This window comes from Malaclemys terrapin, chromosome 4 (assembly GCF_027887155.1).
Source record: "Malaclemys terrapin pileata isolate rMalTer1 chromosome 4, rMalTer1.hap1, whole genome shotgun sequence".
NCBI classification, from domain to species: domain Eukaryota; kingdom Metazoa; phylum Chordata; order Testudines; family Emydidae; genus Malaclemys; species Malaclemys terrapin.
Window position 1 is genome coordinate 137,820,058 of NC_071508.1, and position 23,405 is coordinate 137,843,462.

A 23,405-nucleotide genomic window follows, 5' to 3' on the forward strand; every position below is an offset into this window, starting at 1 on the left:
TCTTTCAGCCTTATTGATCACTGATCAGAAGACAGCAACTTCCCATATTGCAGAACACACTATGTAGAGTTACTGGCTACGAAGCACAGTTTAAATATAAGAGAGTTTTTGGACTCACGAATTAGAGGCTAGATCTGATGTGAACCACTGCTCTGTATGCAGTGAAACCAACAACAATTCCACACTAAAAGAGTCACCAGATATTTGCTTCCTCTAATTGAGGGTAGAGGTCCTGAGACAGTGAGGAGACAAGAGAAGTCACTCTTGACCTCCTTGTCTGGCAGCATACAATACTGATATGTGCTCATGTCAAATTTCCACCAGAGTCAGAGCATTCAGGGAAGAAACCCCACCATCCGAAAAGAGCAAGATCTAAGCTCAGATACTCGGCTTCTACGTCAGTTCAAAGTAGGAGCTCAGATTACATACACACAATCAAACCTCTGGTCTTTACTTCACTGATGATGCCCCTCTCGATATGGCAAACCTTGTTGCTGCACATATTTAAGCAGCATCTCCCTTGCCTGGCTACTTGTATGCAAAACACACTAATATATCTGCATGTCCTTTAGTGTTGGAGCAATGGCTCAAGATCCGGACTGCACTGCTCCTGGGGGCTTCAGGAGGATGTCCGTACTGGGAGAGATTCACCGCTAGCCAAGTGATCATATATCAATTCTGAATTGAGCTCATTTCATATACGAAACACCCAGTTACTTGATTAAGGCCATCAGGCAAGTTGGGCCTATTTAATATGAACATGAAGTCTAATTATGTGTGTATATTAGGCTGTCAATTAATCGCAGTTAACTCAAGTAATTAATGCAAAACAAATTAAATAGATTAAAAATAGCCATGATTAATCACAGTTTTAATCACACTGTTAAACAATAACAGAATACCAATTTAAATGAATTATAAATATTTTTGGATGTTTTTCTACATATTCAAATATATTGATTTCAATTACAACTCAGAATAAAAGCGTACAGCGCTCATTTTATCTTATAACTTTTGAATACAAATATTTGCACTGTAAAAAAGATCAACAAAAGAAATAGTGTTTTTAATTCACCTCATTCAAGTACTGTAGTGCAGTAGCTCTGAACCTTTCCAGACTACTGGACCCCTTTCAGGAGTCTGATTGGTCTTGCGCACCCCCAAGTTTCACCTCAATTAAAAACTATTTGCTTACAAAAATAAGACATAAAAATATAAAAGTGACACAGCACCCTATTACTGAAAAATTGCTTACTTTCTCATTTTTACCAATCATTATAAAATTAACCAACTGTACTATAAATATTGTACTTATATTTCAATGTATAGTATGTAGAGCAGTATAAAATCATTGTCTGTATGACATCTTAATTTGTACTGATTTTGCTAGTGCTTTTTATGTAGCCTGTTGTAAAACTAGGGAAATATTTAAATGAGCTGATGTAACCCCTGGAAGACCTCTGCGTACCCCCAGGAGTACGTGTACCCCTAGTTGAGAACCACTGCTGTGGTGCAATCTCTTTACTATGAAAGTGCAACTTACCAATGTAGAATTTTTTTTTCTATGTAACTGCACTCAAAACCAGAACAATGTAAAACTTTAGAGTCTACAAGTCCACTCAGTCCTGCTTCTTGTTCACCCAATCACTAAACAAACAAGTTTGTTTACATTTACAGGAGATAAATGTAACAAATAAGAAGCTATCCCCTTCTTATTTACATCACCTGAAAGTGAGAAAAGGCATTTGCATGGCACTGTTGTAGCCGGTGTTGCAAGGTATTTACATGCCAGATATGCTAAACATTCATATGCCCATTCATGCATTGTAAAAAATATTTAAAAAAAAAGTCGAAGCAAATATTGGTAATAAAAAAATAATATAAAGTGAGCACTGCACACTTTGCATCGTGTTGTAATTCAAATCAATATCTTTGAAAATATAGAAAAACATCCAAAAATATGTATAACAAATTTAAATTGGTTTTCTATTATTGTTTAATAGTGTGATTAAAACTGCAATTAATCACTATTTTTTTTAATCTTGTGATTGTGATTTTTTAAAATAATTTGACAGCCCTAGTGTATACCTCTATATGGGTGCGTTTTTATGGATTTTCAAAGGCATATATGGCAGCAAGGTGCCCCAAGCTAATGGGCATTGGGCATTTTATGCCACTTATTTCTTTCAAAATTTCCAGTGACATAGTTTTCCAACACCATCGTGCTGTAAATAACCAAAGCCGAGCACAGAATGTAAGAGAAAGTGACGTGAGACACAAGCTTGTAATTCTTGGGATCAGGTCATTACAGTGCTGCCAGGCTTCAGAAAGCAGGATGCATACTCCAGCCTAATTTGTCAAAGAAAGACTCCCCATAGCAAGCATAACATCAAGGAGAGCTGGCAAGACTCCAGTAGACAACAGGATGAACTCCAGAAATGCTGCTGCCTAATGATAGGATTACAGATGGCTAACTCTGCTCCCCACATAAAACTGTAACAGGCAAGAATTATTACTTGTATTACTGGAGCAAAACCTGGCAGCCCTATACAAAGACAGTGTCCCTGCTTGGAAGAGCCTGCTGCCTAAAGAAAGGTGGGGGGCACGGAAACAAGGAAAATGGCCATGGTGATGAGTGGCACTTGTCTTGATTTTTATCAAACTATATCCCCAACTCCCACAGCTGGCTAATTTCTTGTAGAGAAGCTACATCAGCAATGGATCTTAAGAAGTGTAATTGTTTGGGGAGCAGCTTTGCAGACCAGCTTATTAAGGGCATTTCCATGTAGGGGCAGAAGGGAAGAAAATGTGGCGGTGGTAGTGGGAGACATGAAGAAATAGAAAACGCCTGTTTTTAGTGCGGGAAAGAGAATGTTCAAATTCTACTTTCCGTGTAAAGCCTGAGATTTTGTTCATGAACAAAATGGTCATGTATAGTATCCAATATAACCTAATGAAATGGAGATAAATACATGAGAATCTACACAAATCAGGAAGAATTTCCCTGCCCACCTGCAATTAATCCCCCTGCACTGTTAAATCAAACAGCTGCAAGACAGATGGCTAAGGAGATTAATAGATATGGGGTTTTGCAGCTGTAAAATGTCGTTTGCTAGTCTATGTGAAACAGGTTGGTGGCACCAGTCTAGTAAACCTACCATAGAAACCACCATCACATCTGGCATTCTTGTAAGTCTCAGCGAGGCCAAGAACTGAATACATCATGAGGGCTGAATTTCTCTGAGACAATGCAGGGCTGAGGTACATCAGTGGGGAATTCTTCACTAACGGGCCATATTGTCAGAGTTTAATGTATCCACTCTACACACACCCACATCATATATCATTTGAAATCTTATTTTATGTATGTTTAGATGAGATATGATGTGGAGCTGTCAAATGGTGCCCTAAACCTGTAGGCAAAGTGAAACAATGGTCCCCAAAATAAAGTATCATTTTTTGCAGTTTCAGATACACTGCAACATTACTGACTACAGATTTTTACGTTTAAGTTAATTTGAACACCTTAATGTGGTGTTTATTGCTCAAAGCTATCAAATGACAATGTATTAAAAGACGTTGTATTGGCATTGCATAGGCAAGTTTTTTTCCCCCCAGAAATGACGACGCTGTTTAGCATGTGGCGAAAATGGCAAATATCAACATTTTGCAATATATTAAGATGACATGTTTTCACATTGCATATTCTTAGCTGTCAAAGTATCTCCCAAGGGATTAGAAAAGTTTTCTATATTTTCAATTGAAATTTGCTGACCAGATCAATTTCACACCGTAGGCTGAGCACCAGCAGTCGATTGCATGCCCACAGTTTGTACTGCATAGTGGGTAGATATAAAGGTATGTGAATTCCTGGTAATGCTTCTCCAGTTGTAAGCTTTTGTATACACAACATAGCAGCTAATCTGCCTGGTAGAAGGTTTTAATTAGTAATTGGCTATACATACAGTACTAGCGTTTGAAATAGTATAGAAACTAGTTTTTTAATTAGTGTCACTTATTCACAGGTCAGTATCAGTGTTAGAGATGACAATACACAGCTTCATATTGGGCTTCAATAAAAGTGCTTGATGAACAAAAATAGCATTTTTGATACTAACATAGATCTAATTTGTATCTAATTTAGCACAAGTCTTATACTTGTACAAAATGAAAAATGGTGGTAATAATGTTAACAATATACTTGGCGATTTTATCTCTACAGAGAAGTTAGAGTATATGAAGACATGGAGGATACAAGCCGTTTAAGGCTTACATCAAAAAGAAAAAAAAAAAAAAAAAAAAAGACTCTCCACATTAAAAAAAAAAAAGTGAAAAATGTGTGATTTGTCAATAAATTCAAAAGAATGCAAAACTGTCAAAAGCCACCAGAGCTGGACAGAAGTCTGATGCTGGCAGCAGAAGCCAGGAGAGATGAATTGTACTGGTGGCTACTGGATGAGTTTTCTAGTTTAGATGATGTGCCATCAACACTCTAACATAGGAGTTGCTTTCAGAAATACACAATATGAATTTAGCACGTCACAGTTGTGCTGAACCCAAGAAAGAAAACAGACTCTGAACCTGATCAGAGAGCATCATGGTCACCTGCTTCTATAGCACCCAGAGCAAGCATGCCCTCCAACTACTGGTTCTGTTGTACTGTTTGCTTGAGAAAAAACACACAAAATATAAGACAACGCTTCTAAAAATAGAAACATTTGAGTAAGCAACCAATCTAAGAGATGCAGCACTTCAACAAGGAGATGATGACATGTTGCGCAGACATCTGTGGAAGACTTGATTGGCAAGGATGCAGCTTACCACTCAACATGCCTTTCTTCCTACTCGAGTAAAACAAATCTTAAAGCAAAACCATCTAGTTACACTCCAACAATACAGCCAACTTATGACACTGCATTTTATCAGCTGATTGAAGAGATAGAGAATTATCCTATGTATAACAAAGAAGCTCTTCTCCTGGCCAAGCTGCTACAAAAATATAAAGCCCTACTTCATTCAGATATAGAAACTACAAGCTATTCCAGTAGCAAATTACTGGCAAGCTTAGAAAACACTATGGCCTGCAATTTCTTACCATGCACAGCATGGACAAGGCTAGTCTATCAGTGTGCTATGCAGTGCAGTAACACTAGCTGATGCTATCCAAGCTGCTAATAATCTGAAGAATGAACTTAAATCTTCCAGATGTTTTGGGGATGTTCTTCTGGCGAGTGAGCCTGATAAATAACTTTCAAAATTAACAAGTGGTTTTGTACAATTCTGCTTCAATCCTTCAGTCTGGAACAGCCAAAATGAAAGCGTCAGGACGTTATCTGAAGCCAGGTGATTGCAGTGTACAGAGGTCAGCTACTTTTGTGCCCCAGTTGTGAAGAGGTTTGTACTTTGATTGATAGATAAAGATAAAGAGGCAGATAATTCAGCCACTCTCAGTAGGGCTTTATATTGCCCCCTCAGCAAGTTTGCAGTTGACACTAAGCTGGTGGGAGAGGTAGATACGCTGGAGGGTAGGGATAGGATACAGAGGGACCTAGATGAATTGGAGGACTGGCCCGAAAGAAATCTGATAAGGTTCAACAAGGACAAGTGCAGAGTCCTGCACTTAGGACGGAAGAATCCCAGGCACTGCTACAGACTAGGGACCGAATGGCTAGGCAGCAGTTCTGCAGAAAAGATCCTAGGGGTCACAGTGGACGAGAAGCTGGATATGAGTCAACAATGTGCCCTTGTTGCCAAGAAGGCAAACGGCATTTTGGGCTGTATAAGTAGGGGCATTGCCAGCAGATTGAGGGACGTGATCATTCCCCTCTATTCGACATTGGTGAGGCCTCATCTGGAGTACTGTGTCCTGTTTTGGGCCCCACACTACAAGAAGGATGTGGAAAAATTGGAAAGAGTCCAGAGGAGGGCAACAAAAATGATTAGGGGGCTGGAGCACATGATTTATGAGGAGAGGCTGAGGGAACTGGGATTATTTAGTCTACAGAAGAGAAAAATGAGGGGGATTTGATAGCTGCTTTCAACTACCTGAAAGGGGGTTCCAAAGACGATGGATCTAGACTGTTCTCAGTGGTTGCAGATGACAGAACAAGGAGTAATGGTCTCAAGTTGCAAGTGGGGGAGGTTTAGGTTGGATATTAGGAAAAACTTTTTCACTAGGAGGGTGGTGAAGCACTGGAATGGGTTACCTAGGGAGGTGGTGGAATCTCCTTCCTTAGAGGTTTTTAAGGTCAGGCTTGACAAAGCCCTGGCTGGGATGATTTAGTTGGGGATTGGTCCTGCTTTGAGCAGGGAATTGGACTAGATGACCTCCTGAGGTCCCTTCCAACCCTGATATTCTATGATTTCTAATAGAAAGGACTGAAGTTCTTCATACATAACATTAAGATCCTTATCAGGTCCTTGGAGTGAAAGAGAAGAGCATTCTGTGTACAGTGTGTGCAACATAACAGTCTGATTGCTAGAACTGACAGACAATGGCAGAGGAGGGCTCTTCAAGAGATAAATGAGGATGGACAAGGACAGAGACCACTTCTGTAAGCATTCATTTCAAATCCCATCAATTATCTCCACCCACAACGTTTATTCCTGCGACATGACAGCTGCTCTTTATGCTACTCAATTTGAGATTGAAAAATGCTTCTGACCAGACAACTTTAATTTTTCACAAGGGCAATAGAAGACACTGCATTCTGCCAAATATATAGGCCTGCACTTTTACTCATGCTAATATTCCCATTTGGGGTTGCAGGATGGCTTTTATGTTTGGATGGGTGCCATGGAAAAGCCAGACTACAGCTTGCAGAATTTTGTTGCATTCACAGTAACTAAACTTTTTCATGTTAGATTCTCTTTCACATTCCCTAGCAGCAAGAACTGAGTCAATCACCCAAATACTCTTCACATCATTAAGTTGATTTCTGATGCAACAACCTACGTTTGTGGGAATTACAAGAACTGGTGTACATTGGGGGTCATATAAGGTAAAAAGACATGATACAGAGTCTACTAGCGAGGTTTGCTGTTAGTAGATTATACAGGGATTGTGTAACAGTCTATACTTGTGAAGTGTTTCCACATTAAAAGAAGGATAATGAAAACAAATCAATCCAGATTGAGGGGGAAGGTCAGAGGGGCTTGGGGGGGACGGGACGACTTTTCTTGGGCACCAGTAACAGACACACAGATAATCACATTGCTATATTGTGTTCACTCGGAATTTTTGTTTTAAGCATTATTTTGCTGAGTAGTTTCAGGTGAAGACAATCAGTTTTCCATGGTCTTACAATTAGCATTAGAGCAAAAGAGCTTTTTCATTTTTTTTGTTTTGTTTTTAAAGAAGGCAACAATACCTGCAAAATTGCAAGCCCTGGTCTGAATCCAGGGACTCTCTCCTTCATCTGAGCAACTTGAGTCTTCAGTCTCTCTCTTATTTGCCTGGGGTAAGAGGGGAAAAAAACAACAACAAAAAACAGAAATTAACCAAGAAATTGGGCTTTTGAAAATCCCACCCTATACTTCTACGTTCTCTCACCCTCACAGCAGTTGCATGGCACTCAAAAGACACAGGAAAAATAAAAGGTTTAAAGCATGTAATTGAAATTGCAGACAGTCACCAGGGCATGTTGACTCCCTAACGCAAAATGTACGATCACACCTGTCTGCAGCCCACTCCATTCAGTACCTTACCAACCTGTTTCATGGGAGAGAATGATCAGAATAGTCTAAAGCAAGTCAAAATATAAGGAGGTTTCTAAGGCCCAGACCCTCAAAGGTATTCAGATAACTAACTTAGACAGAAATCAATGGGAATTAGGTGAGTATCTGGCCTAAGTGTACAGCTACTGGTAATAAGGATGAGTACCCCAGTTACTCATGACTGCCAACCTACCAAGACCAACAACAAACTTCATGGCCTAGGACTTTAGTCCTTCATCCAGATGCTGGGGAAAAAATTTAAGGTTTCAGTTTGCAGGTGATTCACATGGTATACTCAGGGTTTTGGTAGGCCTGCCTAATAACTACTTCTCACCAAGTATACGTTTATGATCAATCCACAGTTTTCCCATGAGGGAGGTCTGTGCGGGCGCCAAACATCTGATGGGTTAAACACACAGAACTCCATTCTAGATGTGTCTACGGCCACGGATAGGATACTGGACAGAAGAATGCTGCTGCAGTTCCCAAACTAGCACCAGCACTTCCCTAGCTGACTGGGCTGTTGCGAGAGTCAGTTGGTTTATGTCTGTGAAGTGCTCGGATACCATGGTGATGGGTGTTACAGGAAAAACACTAACTAAAATAATCAGGGACCAGGTCACCATTAAGAGGAACCCTGCTAAGTCTCAGACACATGATCATGTAGGGCCAGAGCCTGAGCCACTGCTCCAGCTCCAATGCCCCACTTCCATGGCAGAAATGGACAGGAGCTCATTCAATAGGGCAGCATGGGATTCCTGCTGCAGAAGGGAATTCCAGGGTGATGTAAAGCCAGCACTATGCCACCAGCTTAGCCCCAACCCAAGGGGTGCCAGAGGCAAGAAGAGTCATGACCAGAGTGTACTGCACTCCTGCAACTTGGGCTGGTTGGAATCACCCTTAAGGCTGTTCTAACTTGCACCAGAGGGGAACAAATCAGCCTGATGCTGCCTCTGAGCAGAGAGTGGAAAAGTTGCAGGAGCTCAGGTGCACCCAAGGGTCTGCCTGAATTTAAGAACATAAGAATGGCCATACTGGGTCAGACCAAAGCTCCATCTAGCCCAGTATCCTGTCTTCCAACAGTGGCCAATGCCAGGTGCCCCAGAGGGAATGAACAGAACAGGTAATTATCAAGTGATCCATCCCGTTGCCCATTCCCAGCTTCTGGCAAACAGAGGGTCGGGGCACCATCCCAGCTAATAGCCATTGATGAACTTATCCTCTATGAACTTATCTAGTTCTTTTTTGATCCCTGTTATAGTCTTGGCCTTCACAACATCCTCTGGCAAGGAGTTCCACAGGTTGACTGGGTGTTGTGTGAAAAAATAATTCCTTTTGTTTGTTTGCTGCCTATTAAATTCATTTGGTGACCCCTAGTTCTTGTATTATTAGGAGTAAATAACACTTCCTTATTTACTTTCTTCACACCAGTCATGATTTTATAGACCTCTATCATATCCCACGAGTCCTGTCTTTTCCAAGAAGAAAAGTTCCAGTCTTATTAATCTCTCCTCATATGGAAGCTGTTCCATACCCCTAATCATTTGTTACCCTTTTCTTAAGCTTTTCCAATTCCAATATATCCTTGAGATGGGGCGACCACATCTGCACGTAGTATTCAAGATGTGGGCATACCATGGATTTATATAGAGGCAATATGATATTATCTGCCTTATTATCTATCCCTTTCTTAATGATTCCCATTCTGTTCACTTTTTTGACTGCCGCTGTACATTTCTGGCTGAACTCTTCAAAGTCTCTCAACAGGAGACTTTTAAAATAATTGTTCTAGGACCTGGCTTTCATGCAGGTCTCAACACAGCCTCCATTACCAATTGTGATGCTTACAAAACACCCAACAACGATTAGGTACTGGTCTGCTGTGCCAGTTTTTCAGGCTGATCAGTATCATCTTATTTCCTTGTGCTTCATCTGTTTGAGCCCCCGTTGCCTATATGTACACTGAGACTGTAGGCTCTTTGGGGCAGGCAATGTCTCTTGTTTATGCCAGGACAGTGCCTAGCACAACTGGGCCCTGGTCTCTAGGTGCTATGGTAGTAACGAAAATGCTGCTGGCACAGTTAATTACACTTGAAATTGCACTTATTTAGATGCCTGTTCCCCTGATTGTGGGTGCCCTGAGATCCAGGTGCCATGAGTTGTGTCCACAGAATGAAAAGCTGATTTTAGAAAGGCTGAGGTTTAGAGTCACTCAGATCCTCCAGTGATGGGTGGCAATATAAAATCCTAAGAAAATCAAAATGAACATTCATCCCCACTCTGGGGATGTTATACATGAGAATGTTTGCTGGTACGGATTATGAACCTTTAAAGATGCTATAACAACTATAAGGCTAAGATTATACAAGCAACCAGCCACTCTAATCTAATAAGGCAGTGTGTCCCAGTGGATAGTGTACTGGACTGAGACATTCAGGAGACCTGGGTTCTATTCCTGGCTTAAGCACTGGCTTGGTTGGTGACCTTGGGCAAGTCACTTCACCACTCCGTGCCTCCGTTTCCCCATCTAGATAAAAAGCCAGACCCCCTTTGAGTGCTTTGAGATCTACTGATTAAAAAAATGTTATATAAGAGCTATGCTTTCTTATAATCCCATTTTAGCTTTATAAAGCAGCTAAATATTGCACAATCAGCTTACTACTGATAAATATGAAAGTATTTTAAAGATACATGCTTGTTAAAGGAAACACCCCTGAAATTACTTTTCTTGGAAACAAAATGTGTGTACGATACCGATGAACCCCAAAATGCTCTGAAAGTCATGAAGCTAACACAGGATGTGGTAAATTACTGATCTGGCAAACAGCTCAGGTTCTGATCCTGCAAAAATGCAAGGGCTTAATTTTGCACATCCAAATTGGTCATCCAAGTAGTTTTAAGCATTATTTTGTAGTCATCCAAATTGGATTACTCATACATACAGTTAAGCATGTGCTTAAGCATGTGACGAACCAGGATCTAAACTGTAAAATATACTGTACTTTAGAAGTCTTCAGTGCAGATCTGTCAACTTTGTAAAGTTAGGACCCAATCCAACACTCAATGAAAACTTAGTGAATATTGTGATATTCATTCATTCAATACAGAATCAGGAGCCATGACTTACCTCAACTCGTTCTGTATTCATTAAAAATAATAAAGATTAGCTCCATTTTCCTCTATAGCAAGAAAGTAACATGAGAAAACTCAATTGAGTGCCAGTTCCTACTGCTCTCTAAGCACACACACACACACACAAAGTCATTTGTTAGGCGGCCATCTAGTGTTTGCTAAAAAGCAACTGCATTGTTTTGGTTGCAAGCAAAAGTAAAAGCCACACATACTGAAGTTTATTTAAGAAAGAAAACGATAATAAGGATCAGCTGTAAGAAATTTGGAATTACAAATAAATACATTTTAAAAAAATATTTGGAAAAAACAGCTCTTGTCGACTGAGGGCTCTGTTTTGAAATATATTATTATTTATGTGGAATTATTTTGCTTTTAAAAATAAAAACCAAGACACACTGCAGTTCACTTTGAACTAGAGATATTTTGCAGTAGCCTTACTACTTTGGCATTCAGAGCCATATACTATGTCCACTTCACAAGCTCACTCCCATATCGCATGTGTCAAGGGCACACACAAGTCAAGGACAGGATATAGCCCTAAGTATATATACTCAAAGTATTCCGCTCCAAAGTTATGTGACTTTAGTTATAAACGACACTCCCCTGCACTGAAGTGACTGCCAGAAAAACCGAAGGGAATGGGTGAGAGTGCTTTTAAAAATCTTTTGAAGAGGAGGAAAATAATTCACTAAAATTAGGAGATGCTCATACAAACCTCACATCACCACGATACTGTATGAGTAGCTAGGCTAGGCAGTGAGGGAGCAGAGGTTACAGGATCATCGAGATTCTGATAACTCAGTGCTGTATGTTTGTATCTTTCAAGTCAGATAACACAGTTAAGTACCTTTCCTGGTGTTTGTGTGAAAATTGGCACATGTATGACAGCAAGACAGCTAAGGCCCCGTCCAGAGAGAGTAGAGGTGCTGTTTCTTTCCCCAATCCTCCAGAAGTTGCCTACCCCCTCTAATTGAGAGTTTTTGCTCACTAACTGGGGATCTGATTGGATTCCCTAATTACTGTTGATTATCAGGTTTCAGAAGTGGTTGGGAGGGCTTCTTTATCATTCTGTCTGACTAGGAAATTGCAACTCTCTCTTTTGGAGGCACATCTCGTAATGGTAATTCACATCATTGCCACCTCGAGATCTGACTGCTGCAAAGTGCTCTATGCTTGGGGTTAGCTCTTAAATGAATTTGAGCACTGAAACAGCTGCAGAATGGAGAAGCCTGCTTATTAAACAGGGCATCCACCAGCAAGCACATTGCACTGGTGCTTTGTGATCTGGTACTGGCTGCCTGTGGGTTTCCAGGAGGAATTTTAGATGTTGATTTTTACCTGTAAAACCCTAAATGGCCTGTGTCCTGCCTAGCTAAGAGGCCATCACACCATGCCACACTGCATCAGGCGTGATCAGTGGAAGCACTCAGGCTAGTAGTTCTCAGACAGAGGGAGAGCACTAACCCAGGGGACAGAACCTGGGACTAGAACAGGGGTCGGCAACCTCTGGCACCCAGCCCGTCAGGGTAAAGCCGCTGGCGGGCCAGGCCAGTTTGTTTATCTGGAGAGTCCGCAGGCACAGAGCCCTGCAGCCCACGTCCCTCAGCCCATGCCACTTCCCGCAGCTCCCATTGGCCAGGAACGGCGAACCATGCCCATGCCGCTTCCTGCAGCTCCCATTGTCCAGGAACAGTGAACCGCAGCCAGTGGGAGTTGCGGGGCTCCGTGCATGCGGACGCTCCAGATAAACAAACCGGCCCGGCCCACCAACGGCTTTACCCCAATTCACTATGTGATCTTGGGCATGTCACTAAGGATATGTCTACACTACCCGCCGGATCGGTGGGGAGCGATCAATCCAGCGGGGATCGATTTATCGCGTCTAGTCTAGACGCGATAAATCGACCCCCGAGCCCTCTCCCATCGACTCCTGTACTCCAGCGCCGTGAGAGGCACGGGCAGAGTCAACGGGGGAGCGGCAGCAGTCGAATCACCGTGGTGAAGACACCACGTAAGTCGACTTCAGCTATGTTATTCACGTAGCTGAAGTTGCGTAACTTAGATTGATCTCCCCCAGTGTAGACCAGGGCTTAGTTACTCTTCAGGAGGAGGCTGTTCACTTCTAAAAGGCCTGATTGCTGTTCAGTTCGGAGCATAGCTTTCGGCCCGGTCTATGTTTAAAAAGGTTTGCCAGCATAGCTATGTTGGTTAGGAGTGTGATTTTTTGCCGGCACATCCATGCTGGCAAAAATCCTAAGGTAGATTCAAATATACCAGCAAAGAAGTTAATTTGCCTGTATCGCTTATTTTGCTCAGGGAACTAGTATATACCACCAAAAGGACATTTCTGCCAGTAAAGCTGTATCTACATTAGGAGGGTTTGCCAGCATAACAAGCCTTCGAATGCAGACATGGCCTTGAATGTCTTCAGAAGTTATAATTGAGACTGGCTCAAATTATCATAGTTGTGCTGTGCATGGGAACAGTGCCTGCAAGGTTTTCTGCTGGACTATGGAACCATGATTGATTTAATCTGTCCCACCACAGGAAGCATGAAAGATTTTAACTCTACGGACCAAATGGCACCTTGGAGGGGAAGTTCATGTACTGGGTTGAAAAGGCTGAGAAATCAAACTAATTTCAAGATGATTTCTACACCACAGGGGAGGGGTCAGGAACCACATTCCTTCAGCTAGGGCTTTCTGCTGTGGAAACAAGACTACAAGTATCAAAAACCTGAGGAAAACAGGGAGGTAGACGGCAAGATGCAAAAGCCGAAAATAAGAAACCCAACCTCCTGAAATGTTTGGGGCCTTCCATACTATAAAAACGACAGTACTAACACAGCTTAGATGCCATCTGTTTACCTGGTCATATCCCTACAAAGACAAGCCTAAAGCATGGTGTTTTAAAAGAACAAAACAAACAAAAACAAAGTTATACCCAGGGTGAAATCCTGGCCCCACTGAACTAAATGGGAGTTTTGCCAATCTGGCCAGTATTTCACTCGCAGCGTACACATGTCTGCACAGGTGGAACTAAACAGTTACAACACAGTTTGTTCCAAAGCTGTGTTAACACCACCATCCTTTAGCACGGTCAGTTTTGTAGTGTGCAGCTTGAATCACACTAGCCAGAGTAGTCTTCAAAAATGGTTGCTGAGCACATCACGGCAAAACTGTATTGTTTAACTACTGCATGGTTGTAACAGTGTTAGGTGTGGACTCAAACTGTATTTGTGTTACAGATGTATTAGACAGTAATCTAGGCCTGATTTACACCTGGCCTTTTCTGAAGATTCCCCCATTGTTGTTCGGAATACAAGCATAGAACAACCACTTGTGATTTTACCACCGTGTCACTTAGACCTACTCCGAACAGGACTAAACACGATGCAGTGATAAAAATGCTGTCTGGCGGTATAGGTAGCACATGTAGGAGATTTTCAAAATAAGCTCAGTGTAGATAAAGCTTGAGTTTTGAAGTGATTTCAAACTCAAATGATGAGCCCTAGTCCGGAGTGATCCCAAGAGAAAATGATTAAGGAAATTAGTTCTGAGCATTTGTTTTGAATTACATTCAGAGCACCTTCATTCCAGGGAAGTATTTCAATACACCTACTAAAAACGTTGTTAGTTACTATTCCCAGATGTTTTTAAAACATTATCCCTGCCCTTCTCGTTAGCCATCAATAATTTATTGTTTAAAGTAGGGCCATTTTACAGCCCATCTGTCCCTCCTCCACATCCTGCAGTAAAACCTAGCACTGAATTTGAAATGGGACAGTCATACCTAACTAAGGGTTGGTCCACACTAATCCCCCACTTTGAACTAAGATACGCAACTTCAGCTACGTGAATAACGTAGCTGAAGTCTAAGTATCTTAGTTCGAACTTACCGCGGGTCCACACGCAGCAGGCAGGCTCCCCCGTCGACTCTGCGTACTCCTTTCGCGGAGCAGGAGTACCGGCGTCGACGGTGAGCACTTCCAGGATCGATCCCAGAAGATCGATTGCTTACCGCCGGACCCGGAGGTAAGTATAGACGTACCCTAAGAACAGCCATACTGGGTCAGACAAATGGTCCATCTAGCCTAGTATCGTGTCTTCCAACAGTGGCCCATGCCAGATGCTTCAGAGGGAATGAACTAGACACAGAAATTTCAGACAAATGTCTGCATCCGTTAGTGCAAAACAATACTTCACACACAACCCTGGGCATTAAAGCCTATTTTATTGGGAGAGGGCCAGAAATATTTAGGTAATCTTTCAGGGGGATTTTTAACTTAAATAACTGTTCCCTCCTCTACCCCCTCCCCCCACCACCACTGCCTGAATTTTTCCACTTACTATGGTTTTACAAACAACACCTAAAATTACTGAACCTAACAGATTAATTAATTTCCTTTGTGCTTTTGCCAGCACGTTGAGAACAGTTAGATTCACTACCGCCCCATAAAATTGGTTTCTCCTGGTGGTTGTATGGGGTCTTTCACACAGCAACCAAGCAGATAAAGACATTTAAAAAGAAGAAAATTTTATTCTAAAACCAAAATAATTGGAAGGGAGATTGCAGGGCAGGTGTAATACCTGAAACTACTTTGATTTTTTCAAAAACTGAGTTGAGTGTCCTTTTGACTTTCAGCTCACCTTTTTCACATTCACTGTATTTAGGAACTTCCATTAAAAACAGAATTGTGTAGCTGTCATCTGATTCTCCTAGTCTGTAAATATTTGAATGACCTCCAAACGGACTCTTTCCCTGATAAAAGGGTAAAGCCACGACATTACAAAAACTAAGTGATTATTGCACACACATCACCATACACAATCCTGACTTTGCAAGCTGTGGTAGAAGTTCCCTATACATAAACAATCATTGCCTCTTGTAAAAAATCCTGGAAAAACACCCACCCACACACCTTCTTCTATTGACAGACCTTTACTAGACCTGAGATTACATGTTTTTGATTGCCTCAAGACACTTCTATTCCTGAACTTTGTCCCATCTCAAGAGTGATCAGAATCCTTTGATATAGCATTTCTCTATAGGATCCAGAGGAGAAAGAGAACGTTAAAAGATACAGAGTCACTTCCCTCAATCTCCTTCATTTGAAAAATTCTAGCTAAAATCTGGTTCCTTCCATCCCGGAATGTATTCTACTGGTTTTGCTACATTTGACCAAACTCATGACAGGAGCAGGGAATTGGGAGGGAGGAGAGATGTTTGCATGTACAACTGCAATTATTTTCCATACTGCTCCTGGAAAATCAATTAGGCTGGAAGCCCATTTATAAAGTGTGGCAGGGTAATTTGCGCTTTTCATTCTTTTCCCAGGCTGATTAAGAGGACCAGTTGCCCCATATACATGTAGCTTTAAACCTAGACAAAATAAAAAAAAGAAAGGCACTTCATTTTTTAAATGAACAGTAAGAGTGACTGACAGTGTTGTTGTAGCCGTACTGGTCCCAGGTGGGTGAGGTAATATCTTCTGAAGTTTGTCCAATAAAATACATTACCTTACCCTCCTTATCTCTCTACTAAGGGTGATTAACCACTGGAACAAATTACTAAGGGAAGTGGTATATTCTCCATCTCCGATACCTTCTAATCAAGACTGGACGCCTTTCTGGAAAATACAGTCTAGCCAAACACAAGTCATGCTGTAGACAAGCACAAAATACCGGGCAACACAAAATAAATGGGTAACCGGATGAAATTTCATGCCCTATGATATACAGGTCAAATCAGATCTAATGGTTCCTTCAGGCCTTACAATCTGTGAAACACTGCTGATAGCTCTGTTACGACAAGTGACTTGGTCATTTGCTGCAAACAGTCAGGACTTTTAACATCTCTCCTCTGAACTGTCAGCACTCACCTCTTACTGTGGAGTGGAGCTGTTCTACAGGGTGTAACTGTATTTTCTTAGATAGCTACTCTTGTGCATCAAAATAGAACAAAAGGCAATGATATAAAGCAGCCTCTTTTGATCGCAAAATACAAAGAAGAATTCAATAGCAGCCATGTGCTTAGTGAGAGCAATACCTCAAAATGGAAGCTCTCAATTTTGTCTTACTGTACTAACAGCCTACAGGAGCACACAGTTTAAGCTATGACAAAAAGGGCTGCTGGTCTTTTTTTGGCATAGGTTGGGAGGGTAGGTCCTGTGGTAAGGCACTGGGCAGGAATTCAGGAGAGCTACATTCATTTCCCAGCTCTGCTACAGATGTCCAGTATAACCTTTGGCAAGTCATTTAGACTTACTATGATTTCATTTACCAGCTGTAAAATGGGAATAATTCTTTCTACCACTCTTGTCTGCCTTTTTTATTTAGATTATAAGCTCTTCAGAGAAGAAACTGCCTCTTACTAAGTATTGGGACAGAACCTGGCACAGTGGGGTCCCAATCTCAGTCTAGTTGCTACTGTAATACAAATAACATGTAGTAATCAAAGTTTTTCTAGCAGATTTATCAACTTAAGGTAAATGACAAGTGCAAAACATATTGCTAATAAAATTAGCAGGTTTGATCTTTCAGATGAATACTCTATTATGATCATTTTAGTTAATGCACACAGGGCAAAAAAGTACCCACTGTATCAAACTAGACACCAGCAGAATTATTTTAAGTACTCCACTCTTTTCAGAGACATATAAATCAGTTTATATCTGCAACAACTATGGCCCATGAGGATCTGCTACAATTCAGGACCCGTTTCTGTGCCAAAGGTAAGAGAAGTCTGCAGCAGTAACAACATGCAAACTTCTCCAGTTTTACCAGTAGATTCTGCAGGCATTAAGTGTAAAATTCTTAGAACGCTGACTTTCAGAGTGCAATTACCATGATGCAGCATGGCGTAATGGACTGCACAAGAGACTAAGAAACTGGAACTCCAGAGTTCCAACTCTGCCACTAACTCACTTGGATATGTTTCAGAGTAGCAGCCGTGCTAGTCTGTATCCGCAAAAAGAACAGGAGTACTTGTGGCACCTTAGAGACTAACAAATTTATTTGAGCATAAGCTTTTGTGGGCTACAGCCCACTTCATCGGATGCATGTAGTGGAAAATACAGTAGGAAGATAGATAGATAGATAGATAGATAGATAGATAGATAGATAGATATACATACACACACATATACATATACACACACACACAGAGAACATGAAACAATGGGTGTTACCATACACAATATAAGGAGAGTGATCAGTTAAGGTGAGCTATTATCAGGAGGAGAGAAAAAGAACTGTTTGTAGTGGTAATGAAAATGGCCCATTTCCAGCAATTGACAAGGAGATGTGCGGAACTGTGGGGGGGAGGAGGGGGGAAATAAGCATGGGGAAATAGTTTTACTTTGTGTAATGGCCCATCCACTCCCCGTCTTTATTCAAGCCTAATTTAATTGGACACCACTAGTATTTCTGGAGAATGTTAAACAGAAGTTACTAAAGTTACACATCTTTAAATCAGAAGACCCACATAACTTGCATGCAAGAGTTTTTATTAATGTTGCTTTTTTTGTTCAATACGTCTTGGAGCACTGGGGAAATTCCAGAAGACTGGAAGAAAGCTAATATGCCAATTTTTAAAAAGGGAAACGGGATGACCTGGGTAATTATAGGCCTATCAGCTTGACATCGATCCTGGGCAAGATAACGGAGCAGCTGATATGGTACTCAATTAATAACAAATTAAAAGATTGTTAATGCAATTAATGCATATCAGCATGGGTTTATGGAAAATAGATCCTGTCAAACTAACTTGATATGTTTTTTGATGAAATAACAAGTTTGGTTGATAACATTAATAGTGTTGATGTGATGTCCTTAAACTTCTGTAATGTCCTTAAACTTCTTTGACTGCAAAACATTTTGATTAAAAAATTAGAACTATATAAAATTAACATGGCATACATTAAATGGATTAAAAACTGGCTGATAGGTCTCAAAAATGTAACTGTAAATGGGGAATCATTATCGAGCAAGTCCGTTTCCAGTGGGGTCCCACAGGGTGTGGTTCCTGGCCCTATCCTAGTCAACATTTTTATCAATGACCTGGAAGAAAACATGAAATCATCACAGATAAAGTTTGCAGATGACAAAAAAATTGGGGAAGTGGTAAATAATGAAGAGACTGATCAATGATTCAGAGCTATCTAGATTGCTTAGTAAACTGGGCACAAGCAAACAAAGTGTTGTAATGCAGGTAAATCCATACATCTGGGAACAAGGAATGTAAGCCATAGATCTACAGGATGGGGGATTCTAGCCTAGGATAGACATGGTGGCCATGGTGCATAATCAACTGAACGTGAGCTTCCAGTGTGATGCTGTGGCCAAAAGAGCTAATGTGATCCTGGGATGCATAAACAGGGGAATCTCAAGTAGGAGTAGGTAAAAAAATATGCTCCAGGGATTACTTTGGGGAAGTTCTATGGACTGTGCTATATGAGAGATCAGTCCCTTCTGGCCTTACTATTTATGAATCTATGGACCCTACTAGACAACACCAGGTTGGACCCTTCAAGATTATTATATGAATTGCAATAGCACTTCTAGACCCCATTGTGCTAGGCACTGTACACACGTACAGTGGGCATATGGTCCCCACCCTAGAACACATGCAATCTAAATACATCATGAAAGACAACAGACGGATGGAACCAACATTTGGGGGGAGAAGAGCACAAGGTAACAGTGACTGTCACAGTGTTAGGAGATACATAAGCAGTGGTTGCAGCACAGCAGGCGCCAAGCCAAGAGAGACAGCCAGTGGGGGCGTGAGTGGCAGGGGAATTTACCAGAAACCATCCTGTCTATGCAGGCACCCATCCTGGCATTGGAAGGCTCAAGACTGGCCAACATTAAAAAAAAAAAATCCCATGTAATAGTGTTTGCTCTTGTACATCACACTTCATGGGACGATAACAAAGCATACCCCACCCCCACCCACATCTAACCCTGCCAAAAAAAAACATGCCCAAACACGCGGAAGCGAGTCAGAGCTGGGGTCAACCGCCTTAGCTGGCAGGGCTGGGGCACGGGGCTGGAAGTAACAGTGGCGCGGGTCCCGCTCGAGCCCGGGTTCTGGGACCCGGCGAAATAGCAGCTCCCCTGCGGGGTCCGTTTTCCCAGGGCCAGTCCGGCGGCTGGGCCAGGCGAACAGGCTGGGTTTCGTCCCGCCCTGCCAGTCTCCCGTCCCCCACAGCGTGCATGGCTGTGCGCGGAGGGTACCCAGCAGGCACCCGCCGGCAGCACGCACCGCACCCCCGGGGAGCCGGGCGGAGAGGTAGCAATGCCCTGCTGGCCTGGCCGGGCTGCAGCGGGCAAACCCAGACGTGCCCCAGGGGCGCTGCCAGGCTGCAGCAGGGACTCGCGGCCGCCGGCCTGGCCCGCGCGCCGCAGGGCTCGCCCCGTGCGCCCCAGCCCCGGCCGGGGTACGTACGCGGAGGCGGCTTTGCCGCAGATGACCTGTGCAGAAGCCATGGTGACTGCTCGCGCGCCCGCCGCTCCTGCGCTCCCAGAGGCTCCGATGGTGTGTGCGCCAGCGAGCGAACCCGGCCGCCTGCCGCACCCACGTGGCCCGAGCTTCCGCGCCAGCCGGGAACCCCCGCCCCTACGCCGGCATGGGGGGCGGGAGCCTCCGGCTGCGCTGGGCTCGCTCATAGGCCTCCCGAGGCCAAGCGCCCTCCCGCGCTGCTGCTGGCTGGCGTGGCCGGCGGCCGCCTCCAGGGTCCGCTACACGGGCCTCCCCACGGGGAGCAAACAGGAGCCCGCAGCTCTCGGGGGGTCTGTGTGTCTGCCCTGCGCGGGGTGTAGGGTGTCAGTGGCCGCCCTGACACTTGCCCCCTAAAATACTTAATTAACTTTAGGAAAAACAATTAAATCTGCAGATTCACATCCAAATAATTGTAATGTATATTTGTAGGGTTTTTGGGCAGACTCAATAACACAAATAATGCTGCCTCCCAGAGCAGGGGGGGAAGGGTTGTGCCTGAGACAGTCTGACCATCCATGTCAGACACAGCCCTTCTGGTAGCGAAGAGGTCACTGCGCGGCCGGACCCCAGATTGGAGCCAGGAGCCAACGCCTGCTGCCATGCAGCTAGAACCAGGGGCCGGAGGCGGAAGCCGTCCGGCTGGAGGCCAGGGCCGCGTGGCCAGAGCCGGCTGGGTCAGTACCTACTGCCCCGTGGTCGGCGCCTGGGGCTGCACGGCCAGGTTCCTGAAATCCCACTGCTGGATAGGGTTACCATACGTCCGGATTTTCCCGCACATGTCCGGCTTTTTGGTCCTCAAATCCCCGTCCGGGGGGAATTGCCAAAAAGCCGAACATGTCCAGGAAAATACTCTCCGATTTGTTTTGCCGGCATCCCTGCCCCAGTCCTCTGCTTACCTTAGAGCGGCTCTGGCAGGCTGCGAGCTGCAGGTGGATTCCCCCGTGGCGGCGGCAGCTGCTGCTGCTCCCCCCAGACACCTCAGCTTTGTGTAGCTGAAGAGCCGAGCTGCCCAAGCGCTACCGGCTTCACAGTTTGCCGGGCAGCCCCCAGACCTCCAGACCCTGCACTTCCCCTCCCGGGCTCCGGCTGTGCTGGGGAAGCACCCGGCCGGGGGCACAGGATCTGGAGGTCTGGGGGCTGCCCAGCAAACCGTGAAGCCGGTAGCGCTCGGGCAGCTGTTTCGCATGGCTGGGAGGGAGGAGGGGAAATGTGGGGCGCTCAGCGGAGGGGGTGGAGTTGGGGCAGGGAAGGGGCGGAGTTGGGGCAGGGGCGGGGCCAGGGCCCCGTGGAGTGTCCTCTTTTTTTAATGTTTAAATATGGTAACCCTACTGCTGGAGCTACTGCCCAATCCCCCTTCCCCCCCAAGGTGGGTCAAGAATTCCCCTTGCTCTTGCAGCGTTGTGCCCCACCTCTCTCCAGAGACAGTGCAGGGCAGCGTATCCAGGAGCAACAAGGAGGGAGGGTGAGGGGCCAATGCTTCCCTCTCCCATCACCACCCACGGTGCCCAGGAGGCGGTCGTGGCTGCACAAAAAGCCCCTCGTGGCTGCATCTGGCCATGGTGGCCGCATCTGAGAAACGTTGTGATATTGGGAAGAAATTTTCCTCCAGGTCAGAGTGGCAGAGACCCTGGAAATGTTTTGCCTTTCTCTGTAGTGTGGGGTACAGGTCACATGCTGGTTTGAACTAGAATAAGTGCTGGATTCTCTGTAACTTGACGTCTTTAAATCAAGATTTGAGGACTTCAGTAACTCAGCCAGACGTAATGGGCCTACTACAGGAGTGGGTGGGTGAGGTTCTGTGGCCTGCAATATGCAGGAGGTCAGACTAGAGGATCACGATGGTCCCTCTGGCCTTAAAAGTCTATGAGTCCATGAGGGTAGTTAAGCTCTGGAAGAGGCTTCCAAGAGAGGTTGTAGAATCCCCGTCATTGGAGGTTTTTAAGAACAGGTTAGACAAACACCTGTCAGGGAGGGTCTAAGTTTACTTGGTCGTGCCACAGCACAGGGGGCTGGACTTGATGACCTCTCAAGGTCCCTTCCAGCCCTACTTTTCTAGGATTTTCTGATTATTTGTATTACCTTAGTGTGTAGGAGCCCCGTCCAGTGGATCAGGACCCCTTTGTACTAGGCACTGTACAAACAAATACTGAGAGTTGACAAGACTGGATTAGTATCCGCTGATTCTGAAGGCAGTGGTTGCTGCAGCAGCTCTCTCCTAGATACGTGACCGGAAACATTTTTTTATAAGAGATTTGTGCTTCTTTTCTTTTTGATGTGTGAGGAAAGGCCTGAATGTTTTTGTTTTGTTTAATCCTGCTTGGTTTTTTTACACTAGCAATTTTAGGAATGCCAAGTTTGGAGTTCCCTGGTTTCGCTGACAGACGGGTTGTCTCAGATGTTTTTTGTGAGCTTTCTCAGCCTTCGTTGAAGGAGTGGGGTGTGTTCAATCTTTTTTACAAAGCCATATTCTCTCCCAATTGTTCATTCGGGCATTTAAGGTAGAGATATCAACAAAAGCAAACAAGACAAAATTTTAAGTAAGCTGGGGAAAAAATCATTTCTCTCACTTAAATGGTTTTAATTGTATAATCCCACCAGATTTCTGTAGGGACATCCAGGGGAAAAACAGGGTACCTGAATTTCTAATGCAGAGTAGGGAACTCTTAAAGAATGAAAGAGAAAGCTCTTGTAAGCCTTTATGTATCATATAGAAGCAAAAAAGGGAATGACTCAATTTATTCCTCTCCCTGGCAGGTCATCTTTAAAGGGAAGCGTCTGGGCTTTAACACTGTAATTACAATGTATTATGAAAGGTTTCAGAGTAGCAGCCGTGTTAGTCTGTATCCGCAAAAAGAACAGGAGTACTTGTGGCACCTTAGAGACTAACAAATTTATTAGAGCATAAGCTTTCGTGGACTACAGCCCACTATAGTCTATATGCATCCGAAGAAGTGGGCTGTAGTCCATGAAAGCTTATGCTCTAATAAATTTGTTAGTCTCTAAGGTGCCACAAGTACTCCTGTTCTTTTTAATGTATTATGAAGTTAATGTTG

At 43.5% G+C, this 23,405-nt stretch overlaps 1 protein-coding gene across 2 annotated transcripts in view; it reads right to left on the reverse strand.

The window, feature by feature from the left end:
• MTHFD1 (methylenetetrahydrofolate dehydrogenase, cyclohydrolase and formyltetrahydrofolate synthetase 1) overlaps positions 1–20,429 on the reverse strand; it is a 76,838-nt gene extending 56,409 nt beyond the window's left edge. The window contains exons 1-2 of one of the 2 annotated variants that reach the window (XM_054026407.1): positions 20,299–20,425; positions 7,371–7,455 (exon numbers count right to left, since the gene is read on the reverse strand). In XM_054026407.1, the coding sequence (XP_053882382.1) occupies positions 7,371–7,455; positions 20,299–20,339 (126 nt within the window). In that variant the 5' untranslated portion in view covers positions 20,340–20,425. Of the gene's footprint in view, positions 1–7,370; positions 7,456–20,298 lie in introns of both variants that reach the window. The other variant, XM_054026406.1, reaches the window with a different exon arrangement.
• Between the last annotated feature and the right edge of the window lie 2,976 nt (positions 20,430–23,405).